The 18,625-nt window shown below is 39.4% G+C and overlaps 3 protein-coding genes across 5 annotated transcripts; 2 read left to right on the forward strand and 1 right to left on the reverse strand.

Annotated features, from left to right (window-relative positions):
- Nucleotides 1-856: 856 nt before the first annotated feature.
- LOC139283875 (lysosomal protective protein) lies at nucleotides 857-6,062 on the reverse strand. Of its 2 annotated transcripts, none has more exons than XM_070903937.1 (11): nucleotides 5,769-6,062; nucleotides 5,194-5,305; nucleotides 4,971-5,108; nucleotides 4,725-4,883; nucleotides 4,485-4,576; nucleotides 3,889-3,973; nucleotides 3,647-3,799; nucleotides 3,413-3,558; nucleotides 2,106-2,268; nucleotides 1,933-2,022; nucleotides 857-1,817 (listed from the first exon to the last, which is right to left on the reverse strand). In XM_070903937.1, exons 1-11 carry the CDS (start codon nucleotides 5,936-5,938, stop codon nucleotides 1,734-1,736), a joined length of 1,392 nt encoding a protein of 463 aa, XP_070760038.1. In that variant the 5' UTR covers nucleotides 5,939-6,062; the 3' UTR covers nucleotides 857-1,733. The 2 variants fall into 2 exon arrangements, with proteins under 2 accessions (XP_070760038.1, XP_070760047.1); XM_070903946.1 differs by having other exon boundaries at nucleotides 3,413-3,545; nucleotides 3,643-3,799.
- A 1,102-nt stretch (nucleotides 6,063-7,164) lies between these two features.
- On the forward strand, nucleotides 7,165-10,950 carry LOC139283922 (transcription factor E2F4-like). 2 transcript variants are annotated; one of them, XM_070904024.1, is made up of 10 exons: nucleotides 7,165-7,301; nucleotides 7,773-7,926; nucleotides 8,495-8,604; nucleotides 8,713-8,868; nucleotides 9,038-9,081; nucleotides 9,569-9,633; nucleotides 9,733-10,039; nucleotides 10,443-10,490; nucleotides 10,599-10,643; nucleotides 10,754-10,950. In XM_070904024.1, the coding sequence occupies exons 2-10, from the start codon at nucleotides 7,777-7,779 to the stop codon at nucleotides 10,867-10,869; spliced, it is 1,041 nt and encodes a 346-aa protein (XP_070760125.1). In that variant the 5' UTR covers nucleotides 7,165-7,301; nucleotides 7,773-7,776; the 3' UTR covers nucleotides 10,870-10,950. The 2 variants fall into 2 exon arrangements, with proteins under 2 accessions (XP_070760125.1, XP_070760133.1); XM_070904032.1 differs by having other exon boundaries at nucleotides 7,208-7,301; nucleotides 7,776-7,926.
- Nucleotides 10,951-12,678: 1,728 nt separating this feature from the next.
- gas8 (growth arrest-specific 8) lies at nucleotides 12,679-16,667 on the forward strand. Its single transcript, XM_070904115.1, has 10 exons — nucleotides 12,679-12,708; nucleotides 12,997-13,194; nucleotides 14,549-14,749; nucleotides 14,870-14,924; nucleotides 15,013-15,209; nucleotides 15,509-15,664; nucleotides 15,822-15,902; nucleotides 16,053-16,262; nucleotides 16,350-16,415; nucleotides 16,521-16,667. The coding sequence occupies exons 1-10, from the start codon at nucleotides 12,694-12,696 to the stop codon at nucleotides 16,665-16,667; spliced, it is 1,326 nt and encodes a 441-aa protein (XP_070760216.1). The 5' UTR covers nucleotides 12,679-12,693.
- The last annotated feature ends 1,958 nt before the right edge of the window (nucleotides 16,668-18,625 follow it).

Genomic DNA, 18,625 nt, shown 5'->3' on the forward strand with positions numbered 1-18,625 from the left:
TTCAAGACTCTGAATCTATTTAACACTAATTAAAGATGTTAACACAATTTTTGAAATCAAATTGGATGGAAAATTAAAACTAATTTCATGAAATTACTTTCAACTAAACTGTAAATGCAGCTGAAGTATATTTAAAATGAGGAAGATGTTCAAAGGTTTTCAATAATATGGTAATCAAGACTAAACTGAGTGGATTGAATCCCTGGTTTTACATTTATTCAATTAAACTGTATCACAGCTAATAATCTTGGGTACATTAAGCATATTATGATCCATAATCAAACAAGTGAGACTCAAGCCTTTTGTTTTTGTTTATGAAACTCAGCAATATAAGGTGTTATTTGTGAACATGAAGGGACAGTTGAGGTAAAAGGGATTTTTTTTTTTTACCCTGGAAAAGCAATTATGTTGTATTAGTTGCTGTTGGACTAATTACATTGATACTTCTACCACACCGTTTAGAGGAAGGGAAAGAAGCTACAGTCAAAACATTAAGGCTGTCTGACCAGTACAAAACTTAAGAGTGTCAGACTGTTCATTAAAATGTCTTGCAATCATTGTTGGAATACATGTTTTCATGATTTGGTGTGGAACCATTTGTCAATTTATGGTGCTGCAGACTACATTTTGTCTGGTCATGAGTGAATGTCTAGTGCATTTATGATTTCTGTCACTGATCTACTGTGTTTTCAGGCTAAAAGGTTGTATACTTTCTCCCCCAAAGCATTCATTGATCAGAAAGTTGACTTGCATGAATTTAATGGCAAGTTTTAATGGAAATACTTAACAGAACTACTTGTGATAATCCAATAAATAAACTACAATCAAGGCATGTGAATAAATCCGACAATCCATGTGTCACTGGCAGTTCAAAACATTTAATAAAGAGACAAATGCAAGTGAAGTTGATAAAGACAGTTTGAGAAATGTCATTCAAGTTCAGAACGATCATCTTGTATCATTTCATTTACTAAACTTTTGCTGAAAACGTCAATGAAAAACTGCAAAACACCAAGATTCAGCTTTACTTCAGTGCCACAGAAAATAGCTTCATTTATCATGTCAAGTGCAGTCAAGGTATCTGGACAAGGGCAATTTCCTTTTTGGCTTTTTAAGCAGCACATTAGATATGAAATGAAACAGTAAGGTCAAAGCGCTGACTTTTTAAGCCGGGTTTTTGCTTCTACTTTGGTGTGAGTAGTAAAGGACTTGTACCCTGTTATACGTCTATTTGTAGTTCCCCAGTTCCAGAACAATAATCTTCAACAAGGCGACCAAGGAGCTTTTAAGGCTAAGCAGAACTGAGCAAGTGCTTTTCACTTACTGAAAACCAGACTGAAGGCACACAACCCCAAAATGAGCAAGACAGGAAGCTGGCTGGGATCCAAATATTAAAGTATGATTATTTTATTCACATTTGCTTATGTGTCCAATTATTTGTGGTCTTTTAAAAAAACCTATTAGCTCAATATAGATTGAAACATCCTCAGAACTGGAAGTTGGCACTAGAATTGTTTCATTTTAAATCCAATGTGATGCAGACCAAAGACAACACAACAAATAACGTGTCCCTCTCCAAATACTCACTGCACTGAAGGTACTCTATGAACAATACAAATGATAAGTGCCCTAACAGTCCTTTTCCCTCCAAAATCATCCTCCCTGAGAAAAATGTACTATCTAACAAGTGATGAGTGCAGGTATATTACACACAGCAGTCTCCATAGTAGGACTCAGTAGGAGTCATTTGTTAGGAAAGACTGGAACATGTGGAAAGCTGGACCTGGAGCCCACTGAGGAACCATGTGACCTGCACCCTGAAACACAGGACAGCAGTATTTCACAATAATGCAACATCATCATCATCATCATCATCTAAAATAGGATGACTATGCGTCCACGGCAGACATTAAACAACACGCTGGTGGTTACCTTGACTGTCAGGAAAGTGATGTTTCCAAACTGTTGGTAGAAACCAGCGATCTGGTCATCATGAAGCCAGGTCTGATACTTAGTCGTTGCCTGAGAACAACATTTATTAGTCGACTTAGTGCATCTGTTTGGGGGGAAAAATGTATAATCTTTCCTAAACTTAAAGTTCCTACGTTGAGGCGGAGGTCTTCCACAAACCACTGGTCACCCAGGAAGTTGCAGGCCATGTCTGTGTCTCCGTTGTAGACGAGTGCCCGCAGGTCCAGAGAGAGCAGCTTCAGATACACCTCCTTCACTGTTGGGTACAGGTTGGTGTATTGCTCTCCAACATCATCACTATAATGAAGAAAAGAGTTGATTATGATTGTCGTGTGCCAGACCTACTGCACCAAACTGTACACAGACAAGAGAAAATGCCTCAGCTATACGTGAATAAACAATTACATACAGCAATTTGGCTTGTGCTATAGTCTAAAACTACTACTTCATATAAAATTAAAAAAAAAAAAAGGTGTTAAAAACAGCCATTATCAAGGCAAAGAATTAGAATCCACACACGGTAACACCATAAAATCTCCCGTTTGGTCCAGTACCTGTTGGATGTGCATACATTTCTCCCTTAATGACTGTTACAAACCAACAGTAACACAATCTGAATGCTAGTATCATGGCTGTAGGAATGATGATGTTTGTCTATCTGTCGGTCCAGACGAACCAAATGTCATGGCAATCCATCCAATAGTTTGTGATATTTCAAATATTCATGGTCCCCAGATGATCCTACTGACTTTGGTGATGCTCTGACTTCTCATCTAGCACCACCAGCAGGTCAAAATATTTGTGCAATACTTTAGTTTATGACCAAATATTTGCTAAACTAATGACATTCTCATCACCCTCAGCTGCATTTAGTGCTTACTGACAAACAAGCTAAACTAAGGAGAACATTATACCTTCTTAAAATCAGCAGGTTAGCATGCTGATGTTAGCATTTAGCTCAAAGCACTGCTGTGCCCAAGTAAAGCCTCACAGAGCCACTACCAACTGTAGAATCTTATTCTATTGTAATCTGCATACCTACCTATTTTGTCGTTTAATAAAAATTGCTACATCTCATCAGTAAATAATTGATTTACTGTGAGTAAGCTGCTCATGTGGCAAACTGTGGCTTGCCAGAGCAAAAGAGCAATTCTGTGTCATTTAGCAACTGTTTTATATCTCTTAACACCTTCTTCTTGTGACATTGTGAGATGAGATGGTCACTTTATTCTGTGTATAGATTGATAAATGAAGATACACTTTGACATATGTGATGCGTCTTTGGTTGGTATGCTGAGATTTGCTGGAATATTGCAATACAAGGAGTACCCAGTCTGTACTGGAATCACAGCTCCCTTTCATTTTATTATTAGTGACGTTTTGACCAACTACAGGACAATCACATTCATCTAATCACGCTCATTATTTTGCTGTAACCTACCTGCAGATGTCCCATGGCGGCAGTGTATCTGGAATGTGTAAAGCTTTCCTCACATCGCCTCTGTTCAGCCAGTTCATCTGAGCTGTGCTGTTGATGCAGGGAGGGACTTCGCCCAGAGACATGGAGGAAGGCACTCGATCTGAAAACTTCAGTAAAGATTTTTTGTCATTAATGCCACTAGACAATAAGAAGAATTTGGTGCATGGGTGAGCAGCGCTAGACTGAAACACTCACCTTGTGGGTGAGTAGGTTTTTCCTGTAGTTCTTAAACAGATGACTCATGGTCCTCTCGTAGCCTCTGTGGGATCTTCTGCCACCCTCACAGTCCAAGTACAGGGCATATTCATTAAGGCCACTATCATACACAATACCAAAAGCCACATTCACCTGAAGGGAGGCAAGGATGAAGTAAAATCTGAATGAGTCATCCAGTAGCACCAGAAATGCCAAATTCTCAAGAAAAAGTGCACACATACCAGCGTCTTGCAGGCCTCTGAACTGGAGTTATAGAAGTTACACCTCCCCTTGTCACAGCAATTTATGTTCAGATCACGCCACAAACTGCACATAGAACATAGCTTTAAAATGACAATCACTACATATCAGTAATTTATAACTTCTTGGCTTGTTGTCTACACTATCAATATCTGTATACTGATGCAGAACAGTATACATCACTAACAGTGATTTCACTGGCAAAATTACAATCACAAAAATGAATTGTGATGTTTTCCTTTGGTTGCCTGGCATTCATTAAAGAAAAGGACTTAAGTAAACATTATAATACTCTGCTGTTCCTCCTAACAGACAGATTAATATACAAACTGTATCTTATCTTCAGATTACAGCAAATCTCTCCTTTTACATCCACAAGTCTTTTACAGAAGGCATGAGCTTAAATATGTGAAACCTCATGTTTGTCCCCCAAAAAGAGTCAAACTGGTTATGCATGTTATGTGCATCATTGCTGAATGAACCAGGGGAACACACTAGCACCTGATGGCATTGCTTTCTGAACATATTTCCTCTCCACAAAGCAAACCAGCTTCCTCTACAACAAAGTGCCACTTACTCTTCTCCAAAAAGGCCATGGTAGTAGCCAAAGTAGATCAAAGATTGGTCATTGAGAGCAAAGCTGCTGAGTCCATTTCCCACTGCGAAGCCCTGAAAACACAATTTCACAAAACAGCATCTCTTTAATCATTAAACTGCATTCTGGCGGTGGTACCAATGCTGCGCAGTTGATGGTGCTGATGAGCAAAACATCTGAGGCTCAGGATAACTTTGATTCACTTTGCTTGAAGCATCTCACCTTGAAGTTGATTTTGGCAGCTCCAGTAGCCACACGCAGGCTGAGGGTTGGTGCATAAATTCCACCATAACTTTCCCCAAAGATGAAGAACTCATTTTTAGTGAAATTTGGGAACTTGGCAAAGAAACTCTGCAGGGCTTTGTAATTATCTTCAGCGACCTAAGAGAAGAACATGTGAAATGGAAATGCTGTTTCTAAGCTTTTCTTTATTTTTCCAAAAAGGAGTCGGTCTGTCACTGAACTCACCTGGTCATCGTCAGTGGCATACTTTTGGTCATCAGAGTAGGAATATCCCACTCCTGCGGGAGATTCCACATACAGCAAATTGGCAATCTTGTTCCAGCTGAATGTGTTCTCATACAGTGTTGCCCCGTTATTGTTTACCTGAAAAGGAAACTCAACAATAGATATTCTGAGTCACTTTTATTAAGTGCACAGGTCTAGTTATTCAGAAAGTTAGCATGCTCACATGAAATGGTCCATTCTCTGACAGGAATCCATCCAGGGAGCTGCAGCCTGGGCCTCCATTCAGCCACAGTACCAGGGGGTCTTTGACTGGGTCCCTCTGAGAAGTCACAAACCTGCAGGGGATCAGGACCAGAGTTTAATACTGCATGACATAGTGAAAAAGGTCACACCTGCTGCACACCACATTCAAACCTCAAATGGAGAAAACGAGTATAGCCTTAGAATCGCCTCAAAATGACTCCAAAGATAGCACTCAAAGATGAGCACATCTGGCAGTTGTAACCATATTCTTTCCATTAGCAGTAATCTTTTGTTAGAAATTAAACTTTTAAAATAAAAGAAATACTTTGCTACGGGACTCCTTTTAATCAATTTGCTGACAAAAAGAATCCCAATGTGAGAGTCAAAAAGCCGCCCACGTTGTTTGGCCGTCATTGTCCGCATCCTGCAAACGAACAACAATTTACTTCACGCGAAACTGACGCCATACTGAGGTGGAGCAAGGCGAGACTTGGGGTTAGATATAAGGGTTACCGAGGCGTACTGCAGAATGCCAGTCGGGTTACTGTTCCTTACCAATAATGGAGAAACTTTCCCGGCCGTGCCTGGAGGTATCCCGACCACTGCCGATAGTTCGGTTTGAACATCATACCTGGCAGGTGGGTCACCTCATCGGGAGCGTACTGAGCCCGGGAGCCGAGCTGAAACACGGCCAGCAAACACACCAACAAACCACCGGCGAACATCGCGGAACCAAACTCACTACTACTACTACTACAGAAAGCACACTACACAACGCCTTTCATCAGTTTGAGAGAAAGACGAGGCTTCTTTGTCGCTGTAACTTCCTTCAACGTCCTCAACGGGCAGCTCCGCGTGAACAAGTCGAACCAGAACGTCATATGACTGCCACGGTAGGTCACGTGACCAGCGCCTGACTTTACACGGAAGTCCTGTATAACAAATCTCACAGAGATGAAGAAAGTGACAAAATTAAAAGATGACATTTTGTGAAAACCACTACTATTATTAATATATACTTTGATATGTTTGATCTGCAGATGACTGTTAAAATCAAGGCGAGGCAAGTCTATTTGTACAGCATAGCACAGACAAAGGCAATTCAAAATTCACATTTAACAGGAAATACAGGGGAAAAAAACATTGAAACAAATGAAAAGAAACTACTTTAAAAGAAAAACAGAGAAATAAATACAATCACTGATACCAGTTAAAAAAGCAGCTCAGCACAAACATTTTTGTTCTTCAGATTTAAATTTGTTAAGGAGTTTAACAGCGGGCTCCCTGATTACGAACTGAGCATCATAGGCAACTGCCCCTGGGGCCAGACCGCCAGCCATAGGGCCCCAAACAACCCTGGTTCACTACATGCTTTTGGTAATTTAATTAGTTGCACATTTATCAGGGAATTAGGTAATTTCAACATCAAGTACAATATCAACTATGGCAATACAACTAACACTTGGTGGATAATTTACAGGCTGTCTAAATGTGACTAATTCTGGGCCAACAAATAAATTAAGTATCCATTATTTCCTAAAAATAATTAAAATATATAAAAGAAATAGATGTTTTTTTAAACAATCTTAATAAACACAGACTTTATCTTTTTGTCAAATTCCTGTGGAAGTTGAAACTTGGATTAGCCATTAGTTTAACCTGGGCATTCTCTTAAAATAACAATAATAGCAAATGGACCTTTGAATGTTATTAAAGGTTTAACATAGATGAAATAAAGAATTGAGTAAATATCTGTTCCAGGTCACTTTGTACAAATTGTACAATTTTGGGTGAGAGGATTTTATTGTGGTCGGTCGAACATTTGGACTTTTATTGTGAAGGCAGGTATGTACGCGCCTAACTCCATTATAATGGGGGGATGGACGATCAGTAAAGTTGGGACATTGTCGTAAACATTCCCTTTAGATTTAATTTAAACTGTGGATGAATGCACATGTCCACCGAAACGTGTATCTCAAGATAAAATACAATCGGTTGTCGTCGTCCGGACTGCTATCGTTAGCTCGGTGTCCTCGGTAGCAACTCTGTGTATTGTTAACGTTACCGCTGGTCCCGACAACGATCCAGGTAAAAACAATTAATTCTCGTCATTTTCACCCTCGCTGTTGAGGTCATGTAGACAGTCTGTTTGTATACATGTATTATCGCTCTATCGAACGACCGAACGTTAAACAGTAAATTAAACTCTTGTATTAACACAAGCTATGTAAAAGTTAAATGCTACACAAAATGTTAGTGTTTCCGGTACAAACATTTCATAATAAATCTGCCCCCTATGGCCATGGAGAGAAACGACCCCTGATGAAAATACAAACGAAAAGTACATTACAATGTTTTCTTCCCAAAACTGTTCTTGTCACAATATACATTCAAACCCACATAAATCTACAAAAGAGCGCTCCTACAGGAAACCCTGACAATATCTATTTTTTTCAAAGTAAAATCTTTCCGGTTGTTTGAAGCGGACTCTTTGCAGCTGATTCAAACAGCACAGCGCAAGGAGGATCCCGGGTTCATTTGTTTTCCTCTCACGTCCAGCAGAATGGATCCTGAAGATAGTCTAGACGGAGAGACCGTCATGTCAGACAAGAACCCCAAATACCAGAGGAGTCTGAGGAGCCTTAATGTGCTCGCCACGCGGTTTGTCGGTTTGTTACAAGAAGCTGAAGGCGGTGTGCTGGACCTCAAAGACGTAAGTGAGCTGAGACCAGTCAATCACACAGTACAACAAGCACTGATCCCAACACTGGAGAGCTTTATCATATTTGGGCAATGAGTAAAATCCCACTTTTAGATTTCTTAATGCAGTGTAACTGTCCTGGCCCAGGACTACACACGCCCACATAGAAAATGTATTACAGTCACCATAAAACAAAATATACTACATCCAGTTGGTCATACCTACAGAACACTACATATCATTTCCTGTTTGTCAGTGCGCACTGAGAAACTATCATTTTTATTATGTTATTTTGAGATGCTTTGTCAGAAATGTGTGACTGTTCATACCCCAGTGTTTCTGTTCAATCTAACCAAAGTGAAAAAAAGACTTTGACCCCACTGTTGACTTTCAGGAACGAAGGAACTTTATTTCACATTACATTTCAATAAAAACCTCAAACATTTCATTATATTTCATTAATTTAGCAGAAGCTGTTGTCTGAAGCAACTGTCAATAAGTGCATTTAACCTGCTCTGGAACAAAAGCTAACATAGATTATAGGTGAGGCTAAGGAGGCTGTGGATACCTGTTCTTTCAGGCTGTCAGGCTCTTGGCTGTCGGGCAGAAAAGGCGAATCTACGACATCACGAATGTGCTGGAGGGAGTTGGTCTGATTGTGAAAATGTCCAAGAGCATTGTAAAGTGGAAGTAAGTTTTTAACCCTGCCTTGTGTGCATGCATTTGGATATGCATATATGCCAAGAGTGTGGTGCAAAATATTTTTACGATATGATACATATGCCTTTTCTAAATAAGGGGTACACTGCCAGGAGAAAATGCACACGAGTTACACAACAGAATGATAGAGTTAAAGTCTGAGCTGGAGGACTTGGAGCAGAAGGAATATATGTTGGACCAGCAGAGATTCTGGGTTGAACAGAGCATCAGGAACACAACAGAAGACTGCAGCAAATATCCTTTTTACAAAAACATAGCAAAGAGTGCTGAAATGTATGTATTTGTTTGAAATGTATCACTTTTCCTGCTTTTAATAGTAAAATTTAAAATGAAAATGAGATGTTGGACAGCATTTTGAGCAAACTAACATAATATTTCAGATTGATCCTTAACTCAAATCAACTCTGACCTATGTGAATCATGAAGATATCTGCAACTGCTTCAGTGGTAATGTCTAATCACTCTTGCTCTTTTAACTGTTACTCTTGTGTACATGTTTGTCTCAGCATAATTTTGATACAGTTGAAAATCAAAGTAGAGGAAGAGTGAAATACAGATCCCTGCTTTTTGATGAATATGTCCTCAGCTCATTTCTTCCTCCCTCATCTCTGCTGCTGTTGAGTTGCAGTGATTCATGTATCATTGATTTCCCTTACTAGATTGATACCAGAGAAATGTGTTACAGGAGAATTTTAAGCTCTGAAGAGACGAGCTGTAGAAATATCAAAATAGGTTGCAGCTCAGAATCAGCTGATGTTTGGGCGATTTGGTGTATTTTCCTAGTTTGATTATCGTCAACACAGCTGTGCTCATGGCTCTTGCATCACCACAACAGCTGACATTATTGCTGTTTGTTCAGAGTAGAGGCAAAAAGAACAACTAACTTTTTTAAAACTTTTTTCGACTAAGGATTTTCACTCTTTTCTTTCTCAAGGCCATACTCTCTTGGCAGTACGAGCGCCATTTGGCACACAGCTTGATGTTCCTATTCCCAAAGCTGTAAGTTCTGCATCATTGGAACGCACTGTAGTTTCTTCTTTTTTTGCTTTCTTTAATTCAGATAGGATGATTCAGTGTGTGCGTACATCTTTCTTTCAGGTCCAGAGCAGCCCAGCAAAGTACCAGATCCATCTGAAAAGCATCAATGGACCGATAGATGTTGTACTTCTTAACAAGCACTCTGTCGGCTCTGATCCTGTTGTACTGCCAGTCCCACCGTCTGAAGAAATTTTACGGAACGCCAAATCAGCCATGTGCACTTCAGATGAGACAGAAAGCAGTATCGCACCATGTCAGGCTTCAGCCAATAGCACCAGATCTAGACGGACGGCCATGGAGTACATGCGGCTTCTACAGTCATCGCCGTTTGTAAAAGCTGAGCCTAACAGAACTGATGCATCTGAATGTGAGTGTTTTAGTTTGTACAATTTCTGTTGTGTGTGTTTTTGTTGATATGCCCCTAAAAGAGAAACCTAACACTCCATAATGTTAAGTTAAAAACGGCATTTATTTATAACACTGATCAGGTTAATACATTACCAACATTACTGCTGGTAAAATAATGTTTTAGCATCTCTAGTGCTCCTTATCTGAACTGAGGATGAGATAACACAGACGTCAAGCTCTCCCTTCAATGACTGATGAAAACAGTTTATCAGTTATATATCTCAGTGGTTGCTGCTTCTGTGGTGTATTTCTATGTCTTTAGTTATTTTTTTAAAGGTCACACAATAAAGTGTTCATGCTTAATGCTTGTTTCTTTCAGTTCACGGCTTTTACACTGATTTTTGATTAAATTTTTTTCCCAGTGCAAGATTTATCAAAAGAACTGGGGGACCTACTACACCCAACCAAAGGTAGTGCCTCTGAATTATTTACATTCATTCATTCAATTCTTATTATATTCTCAGTTTACTTGACTGTATACGAATGTATGATTAAGTATGTCTTCTCTCATTCTGTAGAAATAATGAATGCAGATATGATCACAAAGCTTATGGCCTCTGAAGGTAAGTGTACTTCATATATATATATATGTGTGTGTGTGTGTGTATATATATATATATATATTGGTATTTGTAGTATATTTGCATAAATCACGTTTACCTCTGCTCCTCAGTTTTTTCTCCGCTCCTCCGTCTATCTCCGCCCCCATCTGAACATGAATACGTCTATAATCTGGATGAGAGTGAAGGCCTCTGTGACCTCTTCGACATCCCGGTGCTCAATGTTTGACCATGAACTCCTGTGTTAAGACTTCAAATATTATAATAATATTATAATATTTTTCTTACTCCGGAAATGTACATAACTGTAACTGTCTGTTTTTAAATAGTTATTTGATTATAACACTTAATAAATGAATGATTTTGAATATTGTGTCCATCTCATTCATATACTGAGAAGCAAAATGACCAAGACCATGCTAGCAGCTCTGTGAGGCTGTACTTTCTCTTAATACACCCTTGGTACTTACAGGCACTGTGGTATCATGCGCTAAATGCCAACATGTTCACAATGACAGTGTTAACATGCTGACGTTAAGCAGGTGTAATGTTTACTGTATTCACCATGTTAGTATAGCATGCATTGTAGTAGCATGCTAACATTTGCTGATTAGCACAAAGTACAGCAGAGGCTGATAGGAATGTCATTTGTTTTGCATGTCAAAAAAACAAAGTATTGGAGACACTGAAATTATGGTCTGATGGTAGCGCTAAAGGAAAAGTCAGGGGATCACCAAAGTCATTAGGATGATTCATCTTCTTGGGACCATAAATGTCAGTAAAAATATTCAATCCATTTTGTATTCGCTGAGATATTTCAGTCTGGACCAAAGTGGCAGACCATTGCCTTACATTGCCTTCCCTAAAGCTGCTAGCATGGCTAAAAAACCCCAGCACATTTATTCTAGATAGTGGCTATAAATATACTGAGACTGTCACGTCTGCACAGCATCAGAGTGAGGGCATGAGGTACCTAAATAAGTTCAATAGTGTGAAATGATATTTATACATCATTTTTTACATGTGAATTTTGCAGTGTTGGGTTTGCTGCAGTCCAAGATGATGGAAATCAGAATGATGAGATCAGGAAGACTCCCATGGACTGTGTGTGACAAACATTAATAAACATGACATCAGCTTACAACTCCATTATAGTATGTGGTAAACCATGTACTAAATGTTTATACACTGCTAATAAATGCTAAATAGGGAGCCTTAAAGTGTTGCAGTTTTGGATGTAAAATCTTAATCTGAAAAGTAACTTGTTACTATAGCTGTCAAATATATACATAGTGTTGTAAATAGTGCAATATTTCCACCTGAACTGTAGTGGTGGGGAAGTATAAAATACCATGAAATAAAAATACTCACAAATTGTACTTAAGTGCAGTACTTGAGTAAATGCAATTAGTTTCTTTCCCCTACTGACTCTTGTTGAAATACCCTCCTTGTGGTGCTTCATTGGCGGGTCACTGCTGGTACAGCTCGCCCCCTCCTGGAGGTATCTGGTCAGGTAATATCCGCGTGCTCATGTTGCTATGGCAACGCATGTTTGAGACCGCAGGCTTGCGATAGAAGTAGACTCTGGAGTTTCAGTGCTAAGTTAGCTCCTCAAAACGAACGAAACATTGCCTGTCTCTGTGTTATTAGCGCTATATATACACACCATGGTGAGCAAAGCGTTATTTAATTATTTAATGTGTATTTAATCACAATCATGCGGGTTCGTAGTGAGCTAACTAGCTACGTAAATAGCTAACATTAGCTGTTAGCTGCCTAGCAGCTAACGCTTGGTTGGTGTGTGAATTTCATATTTGGCTTCTCGTCGCCCCAGTTTGTGCTTCTCTTGTGTTGTCATTACATTCATGAGAGGCACAGACTGGGGCCACAATAACACTGTTAAATAAATACGCTAGGTTGCTTGTAGGAAGCAGTTTGAACTTTGTTTTCTATTATGTTGACTTTTGTCTAGCCACCCAAAAGCAAAGGCTCAAGTAAAAAGCCTGCCAAGGCAAGGACGCCTACACTAATAGATGGTCTTACCAAGGAAGAGATGTCCAAGGAGCAGGTCAGAGCTGAAGTGTGATGTGTGTTTGAAAGTCTGGAGGGATGCTTGGTTGTTTTCTTTGCAGGAGGAAAGAAAAGTGAGCTTTTCTCAGACTTTCCTTCAGAGCCACAGAAGACATTATATTTATGTTGTTACAGGTTGAGTAGTGCCCCTTGTGAACAGTAAATTGAATTTGACAAATGAGGCAATAAGCTACAGTACTTGGTTGTCACAGTAATTAAAAGCTACTTGACATGTACAGTGTCTGGCCCAGATATGCCCACACTAAAATATATTTCTGTATTTCAGCTGGAGGAGCACATTGTGCGCCTTCGAGAGGAGCTGGATAGAGAGAGGGAGGAGAGAAACTACTTTCAGCTGGAGAGGGACAAGATCCACACCTTTTGGGAGATCACAGACAGACAACTAGAGGAGGTCAAGGCTCAACGGAAAAGCTTAGATAAGGACGTAGAGGAGGATGAGGGGCGCCACCAAGTAGAGATCAAGGTAAGGTATATACACAGATATACGTTAGCTACACAGTCAAACTGCACCCAAATTCACAAACTAGATGTTACCAAGTCTGTATTTTTAATCAGAATATCTCAGAACAGGTAACAAGGCTGTCCCATTCAAATGCAGTGAATAGATGCAACCTTTTTTGACTGAATTTGGAGTACACAACCAGTGTATCCTTTGCTATCCTCAGTATCCAACAATCCTCAGTCATGTCTTTAGTGGTGTGTACAGGTTGTCCTGTACATCACATTTACCGGATACTAGCACTCAATTTGTCATCAATCATATCACTACATATCAGCCACTTTAAAGTGTAAATAATAGAAGCCAGTAATAAATTCTGCTGTTCTTATTGGCAGATACTGTTATTTTATGTTGTTAATCACAGGTTACAGAACAGTGTGAGTCATGATTATGTTGTAAGTTTTGCCACTTTTGCCACAGATGTAATGGAACACTGAAATAATGAATATCCCAAAAATCAGAGATAATAAAATGATAAACAATTTTGGGCATTTTTCTGTTTTCATATCAGTTCAAGGATCAGAGGCTTCTCTACAAATTGAGAAGAAATCTCTAAGCTCTATTTGTTTCCTTGTGAAAGCTCTACAGATGATGTCACATGTAAAAGTAGGCTGTTTTTAGTTATTTTCATTAAAAGTTGGCATTTTGGAGAAATACCTGATACCTTTATGAACTTTTCTCAGGTTAAATATGAAATGCAAAGTAACCACTAACAGTTTCCATCAGATAAAAGAAGTGGAGCAAATGTAATAAGGTTGTGTGGGTGCCCTCTCCCAAACTCAACAGTTATTGCGAGGGTGCCCACCTGATGACCCTGTAGACTTGCCTGCACTCTTACACTCACACACAACCTCATATTGATGTTCTTTTCTCTGAAAAGACAGGTCACGGGACTCATGAAAAGTTTCTCATACCAACAAACTAGTGGCTATTGAGAAGTTTAGTGGAACCAGATATACAGTAAAGGTAGTTTACAATTGAGTGGGCCATGGTATTCACACAAAGTTGCCATTCAAACAAATTGGGCCAGCCACTGTAGTTTAGAAGATACAATGTAGATATACATTGGGCTAGAAAATGGTGTCGCCTGTCAGAGGGTGCAGTAGTATTATGACGGCAAATGACCTGATACCCAATGCAGGATCTAGTGATAGGTCAAAACACAATTTAACATGAATACCGGGCCTCCATAGGAATGCTCACCCAACGTTTTGGCACATTTTACTGTGTATTGATAACCAACAAGCAAAGATTATCCATGGACAGATTTAATGGCTGAATTGATTTTATATTGCATATATATGTTTTTCTCCACCAGGTGTATAAGCAGAAGATGAAGCACCTTCTGTGTGAACACCAGAACACGATCTCTGAGTTGAAAGCAGATGTTTTAGTCACCGCTGAGGTAATGCAGAAAGAGCAAGAACAAATAGAGGCCAAGCTTCATAAGGAAATGAGGGCCACTGTTGCAGACAAGCAGGAGCTCGCCAATGAAAACCTTGTCAAGGAGCTTGAACTGGTTTGTAGTATACAGTCTATTTTATTTCTACACTCTGTTGATTTAATGTTTCTCCTGATACCTGATATATTTCAACAAGCATTGATGCTACAAACACCAGTTTGGTTGTCATCTCAACAGACACATGATGAAGAGATGACTAAAACAAGGAACAGCTGGGAGAAGCAACTCACAGGTAAATAATCTAATTTTGAGTTGAATTCAACACCCTCTGCTGTCAAAAACTAAGTGGGAGCTGTACATTTGTGTCGCTATTTGAGTAGAAATTCAAGCCAAGTACAAGAAAAAGATGAAGTTGCTGCCACAAGAGCTGGACAACATAAGGAAAAATGAGATCAGTGAGAGAGAGTCCAATTGGAGCAGCCACATCGCCACCCTCATAGAAGACCACAACAAAGTTTTGAGTAATGCTAATGCATTCTGCACACAGCAGGATTTGGATATGAATGAGTCCCTCAAGGTATAACTGCACACATTGTCGACTGACACCAAAGAAATGTTTTCAGATTTTTTGTTTGCAACTCATCATTGTTTTGATTATTGACGAGTCTTATTTTTACAATTCATTGATAAATTGTTTAGTCTATAAAATGGTAAATTGCTTGTTTTGATTGATAATTTGATATCTGATTCAAAATAATATAAAAAACAGAAAAGTTGCAACCCAATAATGTTTATTTTTCCTTGATATATGACCCAAAATATTACTTTTCTGTCTTTTGACAAATTGTTTTTTTCACATGGTATTTTATTTCTTAGACACAGATTAAAGAAATGAAGATGAAACAGAAGGAGAAGGAAAAGGACCTGCTCCCTGTTTTGCAGGATAACAAACATCTTGCTGAGCTTCTCTCGAAAGTTGAGGAGGAAAATGTTGAAAATCAGAAAAAAACGAAAAACTACAAGTCAACAAAGGTTACGTTGGTTTTGATGTTTGTGAACTTTTTAAATCTGAGTTTATTGTTGCTACTATTCCCTGAAATGGTGCCTTGCCGTAGCAGGCGTCTTAGTGACTGACATGTAGCATACTGTACAAAGGCACAAGGTAAATTTGTGACACTGTTTTTGACAGGATACCATTGAAAAGGTCAAACAAAAGGAACTAAATGATCTGAAATGGGATTATGAGGTACTGGAACAGAAATTCAGCAAGGTAAAAGCTAACAATGAGTTGTGCAGTGTCATGTTGCTCAAATGTTAGCTTGATTCATGAGAGCCAAATGCTTTGTGTACTCGTGGGTATTCATGTGAATGTTTTTGCATCTATTTTGTGTGTGTGTGCTCCTGTGTACATGTCACACAGCTTCAGCTGGAAAGGGATGAGCTGTACATGACCTTCACTCAGAATATTCAGAAGGTGCAGCATAAGGCAGGTTTGAAGGGCACGCTGCTGGAGAGGAAGCTGAAAGCCCTGACAGACAGCCTGGAGAAGACGCAGGCTCAGCTCAGCTCAGTGCTTTCTGCGTCCAACATGGACCAAACTGCGCTTGGTGGGATCACAAACAAAATTGAGGTACTGTTTGTTTGTTTTTAGTCATTCACGCCCTTGTACTCGTAATCACTGATCACTGACATAAAAGAAACCTGTTTCTGCTTCTAGGAAAATCTCGACTCCAGTAATAATTCCATCAAGAACTTGCATTATAAAAAAGCTCAGATTTCTAAGGTTAGTAGTTCATTTAATTTCTGAGAGTGCTGTCATGCATTTGTTTAACCAATGGTGATGTTAAGTCTATTTTCGTAGTGATATTCACACCTGTGTATCCGGCAGGCCCGTAAGGATTTGCTTCTGACTTATGAAGCAAAGCAAAGGGCTCTTGGTGTCCCCGTGGAGGAGCTTTGTGTAAAGCCCTTTGAGAGCAGTCTCACTGGGAAAAGTCTGGAACAAGACTTGGATCTTGGGTTTGCCCCAAAATAAAAAGCAACGAATCCAAAGAAATGAAAGACTGAACCATTTACAGCAAATCTCACTTTCTTTGCATCTTTTCTCATAATAATCTGACATGCTCCTCATGTTTCCCTTTGATACAAATGTTGATGTTCACTAACACAACACTCTGTAAACCTATCCCAAAGCTTCATTTGAGAGGTACTGTCCTAAGGGCCCCCTGACCACCAAGACCCCTGGGTCCATGGAGGCCTGACCATTAATCCTATACAGGGACCAAGTTGCCTCTTTTTTTAACTCCTAAAGTTTGTAATAAAGCCTCTCCCCTCAGTATCAGCAACAGCTTTACATTTTAAATTCTAAATCACTTCATAACTTCGAGGTATTGGTGCCCTATTATATACTCTGTAAAGTCATTACAGAGTATAGGGTGTTTGTTTGTGCGTGTGATTAAATAATTAGGCCTTTTTCGTTTATTTATGCTTCCACAATACAGCTTTCTGTTTAAATATGTATGGTCCTCGTCAATGTTCTTGAATAAAGAAATGAAAAATGAGAAATTAAAAGTGTTATTGCTGCTTTATTCATTATAAGCCACTGATGCCAAGCTTTGCAGTGTTTTGGGGTTTTTTTTGCAGCTAACTGGGCCACATGGTGCTCTTAAAACGAGGCTATTATTGTTTCTGTAAATGATAATTCATTATGATAAAATCATAATTACAGCAATGATCATTTTGATATTCACATGTAGGTGATTTGAAAACAAGAAAACTACAGTAGAGGTCATTCTCAACCTCAAAAGACAAAAATAGTGTTAATGCAATTTGCCATATGGAAAAGCTATGTATAATTTAAACAAACAAAAAGAATTCATTTTATAAAGTTTGGGGTTACTTAATAGATTTCATGGGTAAACGAATCCAGTTGCTGCCCGTGTGCTGTGTTTGAGTTATTTTTGTGTATGTGTGTGTTTATTGATATATCTATCTTTGTTTTTGTTTGCTTATTATTACTTGCATAACATGCTTAGTGTGACTTGTTGTAACGAGGAGGAGTGTTGTGTTATTTTCTGGATTAAAATGATGAAAAACCTCTTTGATATCCCCAAATATTTATATCCATTGGCTGCAATTTAAAGAAATCCTTCGTGGTTAAAACAGCAAGTGAAATATATATTTCCATTGGACGACGGGGACAAGCTCTAAAAGTTGGACTCTAACCAAGTATTCCAATCTCAACAGCTAGTTTCACCAGCTGATTTCGGCCGAGTTTCCAGCAGAGAGGAGGAACGTATGGGGTGGATCCAGTTTCTCATTGAATATTCCTGTGGTGAATCGAGCCCTGCTGCACTGAGTGATCGCTGTTCCCTGCAGTATCAATAATACAGGAGGAAGTTATTGTCCCCGTGCAGGCCACAGTATCATACAGCTAAAGCAAGTGGAGGGAGGGGGTGGTCCTTTCACTAAGCCCTCTTGGGTTTCAGGGCCTGCAGACAGTGGTCTGACTCTGGGGAGCCTGCTGCTGTGCCCTTGCACAGGGCTCAATTGTAAGTCCGCCTGACCGAGGGATAAATGTGTCTAAACAGTGACAGCCCGCACAGTCCTGCTGGCTTGGCCCCGTCGGTAAGACTACACCCCCAACAAACCCAGAGTCACAAGATGAGTCCCAGCAGAGAGACAGCTCAATAGGGAATCAGTCAGCGGGAGACATCAGACAGTTAGAGAATGGGATAGATATCCTGGGTGTGATTAACATGATCCAGATTTTCACCTTGTTTGAGCACCTAGCTGAGTGCTGTGACCTTCCTGTAGCCTCACGATGCTCCAAAAATACTGAACTGGGAGTACATAAAACAATATATTGTACATCCAAATACAAGCAGTGATCTAAATGACTGAGAGACAGGTCCTGTGTTAGGAGATCATGCCGACACAAGTCTAACCACACTGCTCTCTCCTTTTCCTCTGCTCATTGTCTTAGAAAACCAG

Source organism: Enoplosus armatus, chromosome 1 (assembly GCF_043641665.1).
Source record: "Enoplosus armatus isolate fEnoArm2 chromosome 1, fEnoArm2.hap1, whole genome shotgun sequence".
Taxonomy (NCBI): domain Eukaryota; kingdom Metazoa; phylum Chordata; class Actinopteri; order Centrarchiformes; family Enoplosidae; genus Enoplosus; species Enoplosus armatus.